At 39.0% G+C, this 20,791-nt stretch overlaps 1 protein-coding gene across 1 annotated transcript in view; it reads left to right on the forward strand.

The window, feature by feature from the left end:
- The window catches only part of thsd7bb (thrombospondin, type I, domain containing 7Bb), a 74,834-nt gene that overhangs the window by 26,560 nt on the left and 27,483 nt on the right, over positions 1-20,791 (forward strand). The window contains exons 3-7 of the mRNA XM_067432424.1: positions 7,029-7,869; positions 16,585-16,833; positions 17,147-17,307; positions 17,993-18,148; positions 18,522-18,722. Coding sequence (XP_067288525.1) covers positions 7,029-7,869; positions 16,585-16,833; positions 17,147-17,307; positions 17,993-18,148; positions 18,522-18,722 — 1,608 coding nt within the window. The remainder of the gene's footprint in view (positions 1-7,028; positions 7,870-16,584; positions 16,834-17,146; positions 17,308-17,992; positions 18,149-18,521; positions 18,723-20,791) is intronic.

Genomic DNA, 20,791 nt, shown 5'->3' on the forward strand with positions numbered 1-20,791 from the left:
AAAGCCCCAAGTCTTTTGTATTTAAGACGTCAAAATCGACCCAATCCTCAGCTCAAACTCCAACTGAATCATGACAGGCCAAAAACAGCTCCATTTCATTTGCTAAAGTGTCTGTGATAGGCAGAAAAGCACTGTAATTGCATCTGTGACCATCAGCGAGTAATTAATCTGTCATGTACCCTATTGTTTCACCCAGGATGCATCCAAAAAGTGTTTGTGTCAGACTAGAACATTTCTTCATGCTGTTGATAGGGAGGAGGCTGCCCGTCTCTAGAGACCTCTGGGTCAGCAAATGTTTTGTGTTTCTTAAATGTGTAAACAACACTAATGTTCCTGACACTTTCGAACATCATAAATTCATAATTCGATTTATTTCGGCATAAACAAGGTTTTGTGTTTGTTTTTACCAATCAGGGATTGACATTAGCACCTGCCAACCCGACTTTTGCAGTGGATTTCAGTTGTGGCGTGTAACACAACCACTCACTAGCCTTTTTGGCGGGTTGAATTATATAGTAGTCTTCTCAAAAGGCATCTGTTAAAATTGTGTTGCGCACAATTACATGCAATACTTTTGAGCTTATGATTGCAATGTCTAATAATCAGAGGCGTTCAGGTTAGTCATCACTGAAACGCCAGAGTTTTGTTCAGAGCGTGCTGTCAATCACTGATTTCTGCACTCTCATCATAAACAATAAAGCATAGATGAAGCCTATGTGCGATGAACATAGGAGATTCATTCATCATAATTGATTGACTTTTGTTTAGCTGCGAAAACAGTTTAAAAACAAAGATCACGGCAGAACAAGAGCACATCTGATGTGACTGGCATAAAATTAGATCTAAAGCATAGACTGTAAAAAAATATGGACGTAGTGTCCATGACGTCCCCCATAGGATTCAGAAGAGCAGTTTTACAGTGTAAAGTAGGGCCGAGCTGGCCGTTGCCATCTTAACAGCGCGTCATTGTGTGTCACTCCCAGATAACTGACAATAGAGACTGAGCGTATTTAGGCCACACCAACACTGGGAGGGGGGGACAATCCAAAGCTCTCCATTGCCTTTGTATTGCGTGAAGCGGTCGCCTCGTCTTTTCTTAATTATAACAAAAAACAGAACAATGTCTAAAAGCTGATATGTGACAATGTTTTCAGCAAACAAGCTAAAAAACAGTTTTTATAAGCTGTCAACCCCAAAAAACTAGTGTTTAAGGAGAAAAAGTGGATACAGGCAATAAGACGTGAAGCTTCAACAGGAAGAATGGGGAAATTTTGGTGTGCAGTAAACATTTTGTCAAATATCCAAATGTCAGTTTTATATATTATATTTCCTGTTGCTGATTACTTTTCTCTACAGTGGGCGTAGTTCTCAGTGCAATATAACATGTTGTGCTCGTTCTCAAGTGCCTGTATCCACTTTTGTGTTGTTAAACGTTCGTTTTTGGACTCAACAGCTTATAAAAACTTCTGGGTATTTGGTTCTGGGTTTTTTAGCTTGTTTTCTGTACACCTTATCACATATCAGAAATGATAAGAGGCCGCCGAAGTTTATACAACCACACATTCTGGGGGCCATAAAACTATTGAAAATTGGCAACTTTTTAAAAAAATGCTAGCATAGAAAGAGTTCATGTATAATATACTACCGTTTAGAAGTTTGGGGTAATGATCAAAAGTCAATATATATATATATATATATATATATATATATATATATATATATATATATATATATATATATATATATATATATATATATATATATATATATATATATATATATATATTTCTATTCATTAAGGAATTCTGAAGCATCTTGTGACTGAAGACTGGAGTAATGGCTACTGAAATTTGCATGAGTGTGTAATGTAGTTTAGTATACATGGTATTAAAACGGTGTACTGAAGCACAAAAGAACTTTTCCTAGCTGTTAGCTAGATATTTTTTAGGCTGGTAAAGGCTTACCAAGGTCACAGGTTAGATTGCCAGGGAATGCATGTGCTGATGAAAATGTTATTAACGTTGTTTTGGAAAGGAAGTATCTGTTAAATGCATAAAATTATTTAAACATGAGCTCTGTTTTCAACGTGAGGTGATGAGGTGGTATAGCAAGCAGTATTAGCGCTAGTTCTCTTGTTTGAACCCGCAGTCTCGCTGACGGTCTTCATAATGGAAGTACAGCCACTGAGGAATCCACCATAGAGGGAACTCTGGGAGGCTTGTGGGTTGTGGGTGATTAAAGCTTTTGAAAGTCTGAATAGTGGAAAATAACCTGTCTCAGGTGTGTTTGAACCAAAGCCGCTGATTGTTGCTAATGAAATATTTTCAGCCGTAGAGGCCGATGGGTTTTGCCTGAGGAAAAACCTGCGGGAATTTAAAAATTTCACTCAAAATTTGCATTTTGCAAGTAAATAGAAATTGATAATGTGGATTCTACTAGATAAGATATCCTAGTTCGATCTGTATGTCTGCCTTTGTGCTGCCAAAATTGAGTAAAACCACTCACAATCTTACCGAGAGTGACTTTGCTTCCGATGCCCTCGGGGTGACCTCATCCTATCTCACAGCTTTAAGCTGCTGTGACACCATGGGACAGGGTCCTGCTCGTATCTCAGTTCTGTTTCTCTTCGCCTGCCTGCTGCATTTCAGTGATGGCCACATGAGAGACGGAGGGAGTTAGAAGATCAACTCCCTGTGAGACACAAGTCGGTTTGAAGTTTGGAAGGAGCTTTTCAATGCTGTGAGGGTGGTTGTGAGTCTCTCTGTGTGTTTTCTTAATATATGAGGCCACAAAAATGTATTGTGAGTGTGACATGGGTATTACAACTTAAATGGGGACCTAAATTGATGTTCCCATGAGGAAACAAGTTTATAAATCAGAATTCGTTTTTTTAATTTTATTTTTTATGTAAAAATGCAGAACGTTTTGTGTGATGGGTAGGTTTAGGGGTAGGGTTACTGTAAGTAGAATATAACGTGTGTACAGTATGAAAACCATTACATCTATGGAGAGTCACACAAATATAGGAAAAACCTAGCTGGTAACCCCTGCCCTACACAAGGATTGCAATATTCAAGTCCTTGTGAGGACATTAAATACTGTTTGGTCCCCATGAGGAAAAGCACACAAGTGATGTCTTTGAAAATGAAAAAAATGCAGAAAGATTTCTGTCATGGGTTGGTTTAGGGGTAGGAGATATAATGTAGAATTTGTACAGTATAAAAATCATTATGTCTTTGGAAAAATTCCTGAAAAAACACAATGTCAACTTTGTTTGGAGGCATTTTAATTTGGAGGCTTAAAAATGTCTGCATGTCATTGTACTACAGTAAATATCAAACTAAATGATAGCACACTTTGCAAGTTCAGTATTTCACAAAAATATGTAATGCAATGCAATTCATTAATTTCATGGCTACATATCTGGCACAAGTGTTCAGATATTATATAGGGCCACTTTATATTACTTTGGGATTGATCAAATATATTTATTTATTATTCTAATAGTCATACTTCAAAAAATATAATTTAATGATGAATTATGTTCTCCACTGGTTAAAAGAATCGCTGATAAGATGTTAGCATAAAACAAGGTCTTAATGTGTACAGAAAATTATTTTTTAAAGAAATTAATTATTGATCAAAAGACTGTATGCTCGTATAGCTAGATGATGCAGGCTAACATGTCTACTCAACCTACTTGCAATCACATCATTCTCTATAGGGCACAGCTGATTGTTTCCTTTTTGGTTTTGGATCAGTAGCCAGTGAGCTCACTGCTCAACCTTCAAATACTTGGTGAGCATTTCCTATAGCAGTGCAGCGTGCTTTCAGAAACCCTCCACCTTCCCCAGCTCCACCTGTTTAAATCTACTACAGGTAATTCATGCTATATTTTACTGCAGCAGCATGTCTAACTTGCTCACATCAGCTTGTCGTGTATGTATTAGCTAGTGATGTATTCAATATCTTGAATTTTGTGTGCATTTGTTATAATTTTTGGTGACATTTTTGACACAATGCCTAATTACATAAATCAAATGAATTTATTGATTGCATCTGAAGCAGTAAGTTTTACATCCAATCACATTTATGATGTTAAAGGGTTAGTTCACCCTAAAATGAAATTGATGTCATTAATGACTCACTCTAATGTTGTTCCATGCCCGTAAGACCTCCGTTCATCTTCAGAACACAGTTTAAGATATTTTATATTTAGTCCGACAGCGTATCTAAGTGTAAGCACACTATACTGTCCATGTCCAGAAATGGAATAAAAACATCATCAATCAGCTTTCTGATTCATGATTCGGATCGCGTGTCAAACTGCTGAAATCACGTGACATTGGCGAGCCGAATCATGAATCAATCCGCTGATTCATGACCGTTTGAATCTTTATTTGAGGTTTGAAAACAAACACGGTAGAGAAGACAAAACTGTATAAAGTTGGTTCCTGCAAAAGTGTAACTGAAGCAGTAGAAATGAATGTACAGGTTTCCAGACCGAGTTGCCGGGCGAAATCAAATCGACGGCAGATCAGGCTGGGTTTACCCAGTCTAGCAATTTAGTGAAATCTCAGCAGTTTTGATCTTAACCGGTCTTGAAACAAAATCATGTGTCCTCTTAGCCTGAGAACAAGACAGTGTAAAAGTGTGTTTGAGACCGAGACAAGACCAAGACAAGACCGGTCTCGATTACTAGAACACTAGTATTAGCACTAACAGGTCCTGTTCTTGTTCTGTTGCAGTAGATCTATTCCACTAAGACCAAATACATCAACGTTGTCATATCCATTACTATGCCAAAATGCAGTTCTTTTGAACTTTCTATTGAATGCTAGTGCAAGTACAGTAAGTGACTGCAGCCGAATCCATATATAATTTTCATAAGGATATGAAAACAAAACCAATGGATATAGATCTGCATTACTGATCAAACGGTTTCTACTAAATTCCACTAGCAGAAGAGCATATAAATGTGACACACTTCAAGGTTCACATTATCCTTGTTCTTTCATTTTCCTCCCCAAAAATGTCAGTTCAGACAGAGAAAAGCACAACAACAACAATCTCTTTTCTGGTGTTTTTTTCTCACATTGCTTTTGTTCAAAGTGATTATTCCCACATCTAGAGTCTTTAATCAGCATGCCATCCGTCAGAATCCTGATTAGCCGGGAAATCTCTGTAGGACAGGCCTCTGCGGTTAAAGTCTTACCTGAACCCCCTGCCTCTGAGTAAATTGATATTTGACTAAGGAGGAAGAGCGCACGAGCAGTAATTAGCAAGCTGTAAAGACCTACAGTCTGTGTGTTCGGCTCTGACTAGAGGGTTTTGGCTGACCTCAGTGTTCATACAGTAATGATGTCATCCCATATGGCTCGCTTTCTCTGTCACATGGTTTTGGTCTGCTCCATTGTGCATTAGGTGGCATTTGGAGGATGATAGGTCTCTTTAATGACCTCACCGATGGCTTGATGAAGGGAACATGGCCTTTGACATCCCCTGAGGAACCATAGCAATGATGTCAGACTTTCACTGTCTGCTTGAAGCATCTGTCCCCCTCTGCCTTTTTGTGTGCTCTCTCTGTTCCCATTGCTTCTCTATTCTTTCTGCACCTTATTTCTAATAGGAGATAATGGAAGCAATTTTAAAGGGGCCATGAATTGAGAAATTAACTTTTTTATATATAAAAGGTCATGGTAATATAATAATATCCTGTATGTTTCAGAGCTGAAAACTTCCTTGTTAGTGAAAGAAAAGCTTTTATTGACACCAGACTCTGCAATCGAGAGATCTCAGAATATGCCTCACCTTGAGGTCAGAGTTTGGTGAAACACCGCCTCAACAGAGGAAGAACAATGCCTGATTCTGTAGCCCCACCCACCGACTCATGCCTGACATGACACAGGCCTACATAGAGCTAAACCGGAACCAAATTCTTTGTGTGTGTGTGTGTGTGTGTGTGTGTGTGTGTGTGTGTGTGTGTGTGTGTGTGTGTGTGTGTGTGTGTGTGTGTGTGTGTGTGTGGCCAAGTAATAAAAAAAAACATTCCAATCAATCACAGGTGGATGAGAGATAAATCATTGTGTTTGTTTGATAAAGATATTTTGATATCTTTCAGATATTCATTCCGGTTGGCGTTTTCCCACAAGCTTTCAAAACAATCCCTCACGTGTACTGACAGGGGAGCGGAAGCTCATTAAATATGCAAATCTTATCCAATCATAGCCTTGGGTGTTTACTTCCAAATCTTCAGTGCACCAGGGTAGAAAATAGCCTATTTCCGGTTTATTGTGATGCTTTTGAATGTAAAAACAATGTTAATGTCATAAGTTGACTTTTGCTTTGAATAGACAATATTCCCAATCGCTTATAGAAATACTAATATTTTTTGTGTGTGTGTTAAAACATTGATATTATTTTGTTATGTGTTCTTTTTAAGATGCAGTATGTACAGGAATATAATAACTCAAATTTATTTGAAAATTATATTATTATAATAGTTTAATTGTTACTGTTTTAGCGTATATATATATATATATATATATATATATATATATATATATTTATATATATATATATATATATATATATATATATATATATATATATATATATATATATATATATATATATATATATATATATATATATATACACACACACACACACACATACAGTATATAAATACTGTACTGTACTGTACTGTTACTTGTACTAAAAGATGGCAGGTGGATTTACAATAGCCTGGGAGAGAATGTAAAAAAAATTACAATTGTTCCCTACTTTAAGATTCTTATCAGGCATGATCCAGATCCTCATTGTTCTGACAGTGCTGTTTTAAAATAATTAAAGATGATTATCCGTCTTGGCCTGCTGAAAACACATGTACCTGTACAGCATTTCTGTGCTAAAATTAGATGAATAGAGGCTCATCACTGTGCTGCTTTTGGGATTTAATAGACAGTTTTTACAATAGTAATATAATTAACTTCATATCCTGTATGTGTCTCTCTAATTTCCTGTAGGTGTATGGGGCGTATGTGTGGCCAATGACTGCGGTTCTGTCGGGCTCCAGAGTCGCTCTCTGTGGTGTGTCCATTCGGAAGGCTGGAGCACACATCAGTCCAATTGCTTTCCGTCTGATCGCCCACCGCACCAGAGAGTGTGTGTGAAGATGTGCGAATGGCAAAAGGATCTGTTTGAGTGGCACTTGTCTCCTTGGGGTCCCTGCACCCCGAGTCCTCTCCTCCCAGCCAATCGATGTGTGACCGCTCAGCGTGGAGTACAAAAGCGAGATGTGGTGTGTGTGAAGCGTACTAACAGCACCAAGGTGAGCCTGCATGTGTGTGAAGCGTTTTCTTCACCTCCAGAAGGAGAACAGGCGTGTTTGTTACCCTGCCCAATTGACTGCGTCGTCTCCGCCTTTACCCACTGGTCCACCTGCAGCCGCACCTGCGGGTCGGCCCTCCAACAGCGCACCAGGCATGTGCTGGCAACACCCCTGTATGGAGGAGCAGACTGTCCCAGGCTCACCCAGACACGACCCTGTAACCATGACAACGCCCACCCTGCCCTCTGTCCCTCTGACCAACAGGAATACAGTTACAGTTTGTGGGTGGGGCCCTGGAGCCCTTGCAGACTTAAAGGGACGACGCCTATTGGAAAGACAACGGTGGACTTCAATTTTGGGCTTGATGGCAAAAAAAACGTCAAGGCTTCATACACGATCAAACGCCACACAGAGAGCATTCACCACCAAAGTCATTATGATGAAAGTGGCCACAAAGGTTCCTGGGAAATCACCATTGGCTATCAGACTAGGCAGCTGCGCTGTACGAGGAGTGATGGGAAGAATGCCATGCTAAGGTGGGCATCCATTCTATGAACTAATGAGATCATGAGTGAATACGTTTCTAAATCCATCCATCTATTCATCTATTCACCCACCATCTACCAATCAAGCAGATCAGTATGACCATCCATCCATCATCACATTCATTTTTATATTTTTTGTGTGAAGTGAAGTGAAGTGAAGTGAAGTGAAGTGAAGTGAAGTGAAGTGAAGTGAAGTGAAGTGAAGTGAAGTGAAGTGAAGTGAAGTGTGAAGAGAAGAGAAGAGAAGAGAAGAGAAGAGAAGAGAAGAGAAGAGAAGAGAAGAGAAGAGAAGAGAAGAGAAGAGAAGAGAAGAGAAGAGAAGAGAAGAGAAGAGAAGAGAAGAGAAGAGAAGAGTGAGGTTAAGTGAAGTGTGAAGTGTGGTGTGAAGTGAAGTGAAAAAACGAAAAAAGGCGCTAACTAGCAACACTAGGAAATTTGGCAATTATATATATATATATATATATATGTATGTATAAATACATAAACACATTTTGTATAAATATAATATATAAAAGCTTTTAAAGAACTATGGTAGATGTCAGAATTGACTGCGGTCAAACTGAGGTGCAATGAATGCTCATTACTGATCTGACCATAAATAAATGATACAGGCCTATTAGCACACAGTTATGCAACAATGTTATGCAATAAATATACCATTTTTTATTGTTAAATGCCACTCCACAGTGAGAATTTTAGAGTCTCCTGTCTCCTAGTGCAGATGGATTACCATTGTACCATGATCCTGTTTACATCAGAAAACAGGCTTTAATTTATCAATGCACTACTGGTAACATGAAAATAACAGAATCTGAATTTTACCTTCTTTTGTGGCCTTTTCACCTTTTCTTTTTGCAGCTCTGGGAAGAGCCCAAACGAGCTGTTTTTTATAAAAAATTTATTAGATTTTAATGGAAATAGTACTTGTTGCTTTTAGAAAACTACAATAATAAGCTCGAGAGAGGGAGAGAGGGAGAGAGAGAGAGAGAGAGAGAGAGAGAGAGAGAGAGAGAGAGAGAGGTTTAACAGTACTTTATTTTCAAAAATAAAAACAATTCACATCATCAAATATTCAATCAAGATAACTTAAATTAAAATTTCAGAAACAACTGACCCTCCTCAACTATACACAAAACATTCTTAAAACACCAAATGTGATCAAAGACCTCCTCATTTTTTATAAGATTATAATACATAAATTCTATATTTAACCTTCCAGCAACCAAATTTTTGAACATCAATTCAGCATCAGTACTAAGAAGTTTTAGTCCTTCATTTTTTCTTGTCTTCCACATTGCTAACTTTGCAGTTCCTATCAAATAATTTAACAAACATGTTTTCCTTCTGATTAAGAATCTATACCTCACACCCCCAATGAACACTGCTTCTGAGAATTCCTCATCAAATGCCTGAAACCACCTCTCAAGAAGATTAAAAAGACCTTTCAACCTTCCACATCTTAAAAACAGATGCTCCAAATTTTCTACCATCCCACAGAACCTGCACTTTTCATCAACTGCTGGGTCCAGGTGTGCCACATGTCTGTCCGTAGCTATCGCCCCGTGAATAATCCTCCACTGTAGATCAGCGGTACGCTTCTCTATGGGAGGCTTATACAGGGCTCTCCACCTGTCCCTCACGAGGAAGTCTGGCTTCAACAAACCTGGCCACCTTGAAGCTTTTTGTCCTTTTAGAGAGTCCTGATGTAAAACTTTGACTGCAGAGTAATATATTGCTTTCTTTGATGCCGACTTGAAGTATTCCAGTTGTGGGGTATCAAAAGATAGAATAGACCCCACATCTTCATCATCATGTTCCGACTTTATAAGAGGAGAGATTTTAATTTCTGGGAAATCCTGTTCATTTATCATGTCCGTCAAAAGTCCTCTCCCAATGCACTTCCTGTAACTGCTTGGTAAGGCATTAACAATCTCCTCCACCAACTTCTCTGTCAGACGTGAAGACCTTAAGCCTGTCATTTCTTTAAGGACCTCCACCGATTTCCATCCATCTCTGTTCAAGAGGTGTCCCAGCTTTACAATCCCGTGTCTCTGTAAGCATGCACTCACACTCACAGAAGACAAAAGTCTTGTTTGAGTCCTTGGATTAAAAAACAATGGTTCCTCTAGAACCCAATTCCCAGGTTCATCCACTTCTCTCTCAACTTTAAACACAGATCTCCATGAATGCAACATTGTCCGGTAAAAAGGTGTCAACTCAGACAGGCTCATCTTCTCAAGCGTCATTAAAAATAAATGTCTATCCAATCCCAAACCCCCAGATTTTTGAAGAATTGCCTTTGCAATCTGAGTCCAGACCACGTCTTTGTGGTAGAGAAATCTTTGTGCCGCTTGAATTCTAAAAGCACCTATTCTGCTCCTCACATCCACCAGACCCTGGCCACCTTCATGAACAGGGAGATAAAGCGCTGCTGCTCGAATCCAGTGCTCTCCGCTCCAGAAAAAATCCACAAACGTCCTTTGTATCCTGCAGATCAATTCATCAGGTGGCTCCATTACAGAAAGTCTATGCCACAAGATAGAGGCAGCCAGGTTGTTTACAACCAGAACTCTTCCTCTGTACGACAATTGTGGTAATAGACATTTCCATTTAGACAATCTAGCATTCACCTTCTCCAGCATTCCCTCCCAGTTTTTATCTTTAAAACTGTTGTTTCCTAAATAAACACCTAACATTTTTAACCCTTCCCTCACCCACAAAACCCCACCCGGTAGTTGTGGAGGTCCTAACCCTTCCCACTGACCAATAATAAGCCCTTCACTTTTTCCCCAGTTCATTTTTGCTGAGGACGCTCTCTCATATGTTCTAATATTTTCAGTTAAAACATTAACATCATTTTGACTTGTGATAAAAATTGTGATGTCATCCGCGTAAGCAGATAATGACACCCTGCTACTGCTATTTATACCAGGAAGTAAAATTCCATTGAGGTCTCTCCTTATCCTACACAACAATGGCTCTATAGCAAGGCTATATAATTGGCCAGACAACGGGCAACCCTGCCTAATACCTCTTGATACAGGTATGGGTGCACTTAATCCTCCACCAGCTTTAACCATCACATAAACATTCGAATATAACAACTTAATATAAGATATGAAATTCTCTCCAAGTCCAAATTGTTTCAAAACTTCAAGTAGATACATATGATCAACGCGATCGAATGCTTTTTCTTGGTCCAAACAAAGAATACCCAGGTTTGAATGATTGAGTTGGTTAAAATCAATTACATCCCTTAATAAGAACAGATTATCCATGATGGACCTTTTGGGAATACAGTACGTCTGGTCATTTTGAACCATCAAATCTAAATAACACTTAAGCCTATTTGCTAAACACTTTGAAAGTATTTTGTAGTCCAAACACAATAGCGAAACTGGTCTCCAATTTTTCAGAAGACCTAGATCTCCTTTCTTTGGAAGCAAGGACAGTACAGCTCTCCGGCAGCTCATGGGAAGGATTCCACTTTTGATACTTTGAATGAGTACTGCATACAGGTCTTGTCCTAATAAATTCCAAAATACTTGATAAAACTCAACTGGCAGGCCATCTACTCCTGGGGAACGTCCGTTTGACAACTGCTTCATTGCTTCTGTAATCTCTTGAAAAGTTATTTGACTATCAAGTGATTTTTTCCCCTCCTCGTCCACCTGAGGTAAATCACTCAACAAGTCAGAAGCACTCTCAGCGTCACAGTTCTCAGCATCATACAGTTCTTTGTAAAAATTCACTGCCAGTGTCTTTATTTCACTAGGGTCTGATGTTATAGTCCCATCTGGCCGTCGAAGATGATATATTTGTTTCTGTTGGGCACTTTTTTTTTCAAGGTTAAAAAAGAAAGTTGTCGGAGCATCCATTTCTTTAATAGAACAGATTCTTGCCCGTACTAGTGCTCCTTTCACTTGCTCCTGTAGTAACGATCCAAGTTCACTCTTTTTCTTACTCAAAAGCTCATTCTGTCCAGTTCCATTATTGTTCAAAAAAGTACTTTCCAGTCTTTGAATGTCTTTTTCCAAGCTTTTTAGTGCAATATTCATCCTTGATGTAGTATGTGAATTATAGTCTTGACAAAAAACTCTTACATTTGCTTTGCCAACATCCCACCATTGACAAATGTTTTCAAAGGAATCCTTCTGGAGTTTCCATTTATTCCAAAATAGTTTAAAGCTATCCAAAAATAAAGCATCTTGTAATAATTTAATATTGAAATGCCAAAAATAATTTGGCTTCATGGTTTTCTTCATATTTAAATCAAATAAAACCAAATGGTGATCTGAAAACCCACAAGGTGAAATAACAGCATTCATCACCTTATTATTCCATGTTTTATCAATATAAAATCTATCTAATCTTGCACCACTAATCCTACTGTCAGATACTTTAAGCCATGTGTATTGTTTAACGCCTATATTTCTTTTTCTCCAAATGTCAATCAAATCAAGTTCTTTTATAATTTTTGACAACACCACACTTGACTCATTATGAGGTTCTTCCCCATTCCTATCAATTATAAACTCAACAGTGCAATTCCAGTCACCTCCAATGATAACACACACATCATCTCCAAATTTTTGAACAGCTTTTTTTAGTTTCATAAAAACTTCCACCCGCTCAGGCCCACTATTTGGTGCATAAACATTTATAAATACAAACACTGTTCCTTCAAAGTCAACATGCACTAATAATACTCTTCCCTTTACCACTTCTTCCACAAGCAAGATATTTGCATTTATATTTTTTGAAAATAATATTGCTACACCAGAACTAACATTTGTCCCATGGCTCAGCACACATTTCCCTTCCCACCATCTATCCCATTCTAACTCATTTTCTATACTAGAATGTGTCTCTTGTAAAAAACCCACATCCACATTCTTAATTTTGAAAAATTCTGACACCATTGCTAACTTATTTCTATCCCTACCCCCATTTATATTTAAGGAGCCTGCTCTTAAAAACTCCATAACGAGAAAGAGATATAAAGAGGACAGGAAAAGAGTGAAAAGCCAATGAGTAACCGACACCTTGTGTATTTCAATCATTTTAATGAAACATTTGCTTTACTCTTCCTTAACTTCGTTAAAATCTTCCTCAACCGAAATCTTTTCTGCTTACTAAGTGCCTCAAACCCAACAGTTTTTTGCAACAGAGTCACTGACATTATAAATTTGTCTGTGTCTGGGAAAAAATCATTCACTTCCACAGTCTTTCCAAAAGTCACATCTAAAAAGGTATTTATTTCCTGCAGTGTGTACTTGTCTTCCATGCTTTGTGAATCAAAATCTGAAATTTCAGAGAGGGTATCATCATCTCCCATCTCAGATTCAGAACACAATTCCACACAATTAGATACCTCAAAACCATCACCATCTTTTCCTGTATTTACATCATCAGCCCTTACACTACTTTCTCCAATTTCAGATAGGCCCGTTACATTTTGTCCACTAGAAATCTCATTGACACAATCTTTCTGATCGTTAATAACATTACCAATCAATTCAACGCTATCAACATTTCTTTCCTCTGTTGCCTGAATTAGTACTTCCTCAGAACTAGTTGTATCGTTATTACCATTGGCATCCTGATTTTTATCCTGGACTTCCTCAGCAACACTAGGTCCATTTGCCACATCCACATCTTGGGCCTTATGTGGGCATGCCATCCTCTTATGGCCGATATCGCCACACTCAAAGCACTTCATACTACCAGTATTAGCGTAAACCACATAAGTTTTTCCTTCGTGGCCAACTCTAAACGATACATCCAGCTCTGGCTGATTCAAAAACATAAACACTTGCCTCCTAAAAGACATAACGTGTTTCAACGCGGCATTTCTGCATCTTAGTGGAATTGTTCTAATTTCACTTGCAAACTTCCCATATCTCGCCAACGCTCTTTCAATCTCATCATTATGAATGAAAGGTGGTACATTAGACACGGTTATACGTGTCGTTGGGGTAACCAGCGGAGAAACAATAACAAAGTTTCCACCTACCACAATTCCATCGCATATCAACCGGTTCGCCAGTTCCTCCTCCTTTACAAACACAACTACTGCCCTATTCATTCTTGAGGCCGAAGAAATACTCTCGTAGCCGACCTGTTCTCCAACCGCCAGTAACACATCTTCCACCGTCACGCCCTGTGCGGGCACACACCTGATGCCGTGACGGAGCGACACAGGTGACGCCGCCACCTCCGCGGCCGCGGGGTGAGACGCCATCAGAATGCCGCAAAAAAACAAAAAAAAAACTAAAATTCCCAAAAGGCGATTGAAAGTTACAGTTACGAAAACGAAACCGAAAACAAACTAATTCGCTGGCAGGAAAGAAAACAACACACGCTCCCCACGAACACCCTCACCTCACGCACACCCCAAACTTCCCAGCATGCACAGAGAGAGAGAGAGAGAGAGAGAGAGAGGTGTTGCAGTGAATATGAAAAATGAAGAAACAGTTCTGAAAATATCCACGTTATCAAACATGCTACAGAACAGCAGAAATCTAGGGAGACGAGTAAGTTGCTTTTTGATTTGCTTCAAATATCTTCAAGTTCTATTTTGTTCTCATAACCCGGGGGGGGGGGGGGGGGGGGGGGGGGGGGTTTCATTGGTCTGACTGAACCAATGCAAAATATTTTATGCAGGGAAAGTTTCAAATGAGCATGTGCAAGGTTTAAAATTGTGCATATAAATCTCAATTTATAAAAAAAAATTCTACCTGAGTTTGATTATATTTTAATTCTCATTAACAAGTGAAATTGTAAGTGCTTCACATTTGTGAATCAAACTCTTAATCCCAATTTCTTTCAGGACACATTCCCCTGGTTTCACAGTCAAGGCTCAAAGCCTGAAATGCATGTTTGAGCCGTTTAAACTGAAAAAGCATGTATGTTTAAACCATTTCAACTGTATAACTAATACATTTTAAATAGTTTACTGATTAGCACGTTTCTTGTTTTTCATTGTGCATCTCTGTCTGTGGTCCTTCATTCAATAACCCGCTAATATTTATTCAATGCCAATTCTACGGTCAAACAAGCACGCTTTGCGATCAATCCTTTGCAAGCAATGTTTTATTGTCTATGCTATGCTGCAAACATCAATATTGTTACTGACAATAAGATGCTAATGCCAGTCTTTATTTGAACCACTCGTTTAGGCACTGCATAATAAATTAACATCATTTTATGCCTGCAGATTACAAGATTTCCCTTGCGGCTTGCAAACTTTTTTGCATTCGTATTAAGCCAAACTAAACTTCAGAATAAATTGAACACCCACGGACCAACCCATTTCTCTCTCTCTCTCTCTCTCTCTCTCTCTCTCTCTCTCTCTCTCTCTCTCTCTCTCTCTCTCTCTCTCTCTCTCTCTCTCTCTCTCTCTCTCTCTCTCTCGCAGGATTTCATAGTTTGCTTTAGCTTGTTTTGTATGCCAATATATTCAGCAAGAATCAGCAGCAACGCTAAAGCCTTGGAGAGTTCGAGAGACAGCTTGAAAAATGTTCTGTTTATGTTGCTACCTTTTTTTGTTGTGGTAGCCAAAGGCTAAATACCTGCCGACAGCTTCAGAACAGGCAGATGAAATATAATAAACAAAAATATGAAACCCTTTGAAACTAGACAGTGTAATTTTGTAATTGTAATATGTAGATTTTTATTATTTATTATTATGACTCTGGTTATTTTTAATTTTACACACACACACATATCAGGCATACCATTATGACCTAATATTGTGTTGGTCCCCCTTTTGCTGCTAAAACTATTTTTTAACCATTTTTGCTTTGTGGCAGGGCCCATTATCCTGCTGAAAGAGGCCGCAGCCACCAGGGAATACCGTTTCCATGATGCTTAGGTAGTTGATACATGTCAAAGTAACATTCACATGGATGGCAGGACCCAAGGTTTCCACGCAGAACATTCCTCAAAGAATCACACTGCCTCTGCCGGCTTGCCTTTTTCCCATAGGTCATCCCCATGTAAGCAAAGCCATCCATGTGATGTAAAAGAAACCATGATTGATCATTTCTGTGGTCTGGTTTTGGTGCTCATGTGCTTTCGGTGGTGGACAGAGGTCAAGATGGGCTTCCTGACTAGTCTGCAGCTATGCCGTCCCATACACAACAAACTACGATGCACTGTGTGTTCTGACACTTTTCTATCAGAACCAGCATTAATTTCCTGCAATTTAAGCTGCAGTAGCTTGTCTGTTTGCTCAGACCATGTGGGCCAGCCTTTGCTCCTCAGGTGCTTCAATGAGCCTTGGCCACCCATGACCCTGACGCCAGTCCACCACTGTTCCATCCTTTGACCACTTTTGATAGATACTGACCAGTGCAGGCCGGGAACACCCCACAAGAGCTGCAGTTTTGCAGATGCTCTGACCCAGTCGTCTTGCCATCACAATTTGCCCTTGTCAAACAACTGGCTCAAATCCTTACACTTGCTCATTTTTCCTGCTTCTAACACATCAACTTTGAGGACAAAATGTTCACTTGCTGCCTAATGTATCCCACCCACTAACAGGTGCCATGATGAAGAGATAATCAGTGTTAGTCACTTCAGCTGTCAGTGGTCATAATGCTATTTCTGATCGCTGTGTGTGTTTGTGTGTAGGTATATATATATTTTTTTATTTAAAATATTCTGTAAATTTGACACTGTAAATTTCCTTCTCACCTCCAGCCTTTGCGACCATGACAACAGTCCAGTAAACTTTCGTTCATGTGTGATGCCCAGAGACTGTAAAGTGTCCGATTGGTCACAGTGGAGTCTGTGTTCGAAGACGTGCCGAACATCTGACCAGTCACCTGGCTTCAGAAGCAGGAGCCGCAGCCTGAAGAGAGCAGCTATTGGTGGAGGAGAGCCATGCCCCGCCCTGGAAGAAAAAGCTAACTGTAATATTCTGGAAGACACACTGCCACTGTGCCCAAGGTAAAGAGATGGCATTACCAAAATTGTGCATCCAAATCTTTTTAAATGTTTTGATTTCCTCTAAATACATTAGTTCTTAAAGTCTGCAAGAAATTCAGCTCATCTGTTTCATCTGAACAAATCCACCCAGCAAGCTCGCATTCAGAAGTGCCTCCATCTAATCAACAACTGATTTTGTTTGTTCTTTTTTTAATAATCTGTTTCACGTGGATGTACGTCACAATATGGAAGAAAATATATTTTGCTACTTCCATTACATTGCAAAAGACTAAACAGATTTCACTCTCTAATTTGACTTGAATTGGAAATACAGGTATGAGTGGAGGGTGACCAATTGGAATCCGTGCCAGGTGACCCCTCTTTTGAGTCAGCAGGACCATCGCCATGGCATTACCAGTGTCCTGTGCGGAGGTGGGATTCAGACCCGAGAGGCATATTGTGTCAGGATCCATGACGCCACAGTACCATCCCAGAGTGAGAACACTATTGATTATTAGCATATAATTATGATTTATAAATATTTTTTTCAGACAACACTTTGTTTTTAGCACCATGGTAGTATCAGTATTATTTAAAATGTTGTTTTATGTGAGTATGGTAATTATGAAGAAGTTCAGTATATCAAAACACCATAGGGATTGGGTGTGGCAGCCCTTATTAACTAATAAATATTCATGAGCCGAGCTGAAACTGCTCTTCACACTTCACGTGAAGAGCCTATGAAGAGAGATCCAAGTCATTTATCAGCCATTGCAGTAAGGACGTTACCTTAAAAAGCCTGTTATTTGGGATCCAATTGCTGATAAAATGTCCATCTCTCAGTACAATAAGCAAATGTGATTAACTTGAGTTGAGAGAACATTAACGGCATAATAACACTGAGGGATGAAAAAAATGTTCTAGATTGCTTTCATTTTATTTAATCCTTCATAGACGTTTGAGACTTGGGGCAGAACACTTAGGGGGAGATTTAGTTTCCTCTGTGTTTCTATTTTTTGATTTAAATGGTAATCTGTGGCCACACAGTGAGAAGGACGGATTTGAATTACATTTATTTTTGTGCAAGCTTCTGTAAGATCTGCAAAAATGCTTTTTAAACAGTTATCTCCAATGGACGTTTATGGTAAATCTGAAACTGTCTCTGTTTTTTCATTATTAGTCAATCGGCCTGTTGGCAGGAACTTGTGCACTGGGCCTTTACCACCATTGGCTGAGTCTTGCTTCATTCCCTGTCAGAAACATTGTCCCTTCACGCCTTGGTCACCCTGGGGACTCTGTCTCCATGACAACTGTTTCGAACCCCAGGGGAGAAGAGGTGAGAGACAAAAACATCCCATAAAACTGTCCTTGGTTTCTCCTCTCAGTAAAGTGTATGAATCTCAGAGGTGGTCGTATATCTGACCCTAAGCTGTTGTTCCGCCCACTCATTGAGGTGACAGTGACAGGACAGATGTATTCCTTTATTTTTTACACTCACTTTAACATGCTTTTCTTTATATCCATTTCTATTTCTTCCCTCCTCTTCCTTAATGCGCATATATATTTGGCCAAGATATTTCGCTGTTACAGCCCTTAGTTTGCCAGAATGTGGGAACAGTATCTGTTAAAACGTTGGCATTGAACGTGTTTCTGTTTGAGTCATCGCTGCTGTTTTTTTCCTTGTTGCTTTGCATGCACCTCATTTTCAGGTTTCAAAATGCGAACTCGTTCTGTAATTACCGAGTCTTGGGTGGAGTCTGACAGTTGCCCTCACGTCAACGAAGCGATGATCTGTGATGACCCTGTCTGCTTCCGGTGGCAAGTGGCATCACAGGGGCCCTGCGTTCCACTAAATGGATCATGTGGCCCAGGATCCCAAGAACAGACTCTGGAGTGCTTTTCCACCACAGGTATGCATCACACTGCCCTAATAGTTTGCCTGAAAATGTAAAAATGTTGTTCCAAAATCATATGACTTACTTTCTTCTGTGGAATATGATAGAAGTTATAGAGTGGTGCACGCTGTAAAAAATTATTTAGCAAAAAAGTTACCTGGTTGCCATAAAATTTTGAGTTCATTGAAATTAAAATTTTGAGTTAATACAAATAATTTTTTTTGAGATTTGACAACCTTTATTAAAATATTATTAAAATATTTTGTGAGCATATTGGGTAATTATGTGTGTTTTATTTCTGATGACGCAGTGAAACATGCCAAATAGTGCTATTTTTGTTTTTTATGGGGTTCAGATACAAAAATATTTTGAGTTTCTATTTATTAAACAAATTTCCTTCATTGTATCAACTCAAATTTTTAATTTTAATAAACTCAAAATTGTAAGGCATCCAGGTTACTTACTTTTTTAAGTTAAACCAACAAAAACCAACAATTTTTTTTTACAGTGCAGGTATGACATCAAAACCTGTTACTAATGACATCTATTCTGGTGCAATGCATCTTAAAGGGTTATTTTACCCAAACATTTTAATTCTGTCATTAATTACTCTCCCTCATGTCATTCAACACCCGCGAGACCACCGTCCATCTTCGGAACACAAATGAAGATATTTTTGTTGAAATCGGATGGCTCAGAAAGGCCTCCATTGACACCAATGTCAGTTCCTCTCTCAAGGACGTCACTAAAGACATTGTTAAAAGTCCATCTCACTACAGTATCTCTACAATAATTTTATGAAGTGACGGAAATAGTTTTTGTGCGCAAAAGAAAACCCTAAATAACAACTTATATAGTGATGGGCCGATTTTAAAACAAAGCTTCAAACCGTTATGAATCAGTGTATTGATTCATGATTCAGATCACGTGTCAAACCATCAAACTGCTAAAATCACGTGACTTTTGCGATCCGAATCATAAATCAATACGCTGATTCATAACGGTTTGAAGCTTTGTTTTGAAATCGGTCCATCACTATACAAGTCGTTATTTAGGTTTTTTTTGCGCACAAAAACAATTTCCGTCAGTTTTTTGTTTTGTTTTTTGCGTACAAAAAATATTCTTGTCGCTTCACAAAATTATTGTAGAGTACCTGTAGTGAGATGGGCTTTGTAACAACGTCTTTGGTGCCTTTTATGGGTCTTGAGAGAGGAAATGAATTGGTGTCAATGAAGGCCTTTCTGAGCCATCCGATTCCAACAAAAATATCTTCATGAATGATCTCAAGATGAACAGAGGTCTTACGGGTGTCGAAAGACATGAGGGTGAGTAACTAATGACAGAATTTTCATTTTTGGTGAACTAACCCTTTAAGATTGCATAACTTATAGCAAAAGCAATTAAGAAGATTTTCAGGAAGTAGCAAAATATGTTTTGTCTGTCCCTCAATGCTATTTTATGGCTTCAGAAAACTGGAAAGCACACAAGGCATTTTTTATTTATTTCATTTTCATTTCATAAACTGACGTCTCCCATACCTATTATAGGTCAGTAGGATTCTTCTTCTTATTATTTTTTAAATATTGTTACTTTTTCCTAGCCTGACAAGCCAGACCCACATCAAGATGTTTGGTCTGGAAACTCACCATTGACAGGGCTCAATCCGAGGGGCGGGATAAACGGTTGTCTTTCAAACTCCCTCTGCACGCGATAGGATAGCGCTCCAACCAACCAGAGCAACGAAGGTGAAGCAGAGCTTGTTAATAGATTAAACATTCGCCATATCCGGTCGGCAAATCTCAGCATCTTCCCTTTTTAAGAACGACTTCAGTGCCGTTCTTTTCTCAGAGAAAAGCTTAACTCCAAGTCTTCCAGAGTCGTGGTCAAAGCTGATTCGAAAGACTGCCGTTCGCCAGTTTCTGTGTTTACTAGTAGCACGCAAGCACAACCCTACCGTCATTATGTTAAGCCCCGCCCACCGACTCTATACACGATGTGATTGGCCCTGACCAGAGTTTTAGTTTTTACAGCTCAGAACTGTATTGAGAGTTGCTAGACGACACTCTCGGCAGATTAGATTTGCT

Source organism: Pseudorasbora parva, chromosome 22 (assembly GCF_024679245.1).
Source record: "Pseudorasbora parva isolate DD20220531a chromosome 22, ASM2467924v1, whole genome shotgun sequence".
Lineage (NCBI taxonomy): Eukaryota > Metazoa > Chordata > Actinopteri > Cypriniformes > Gobionidae > Pseudorasbora > Pseudorasbora parva.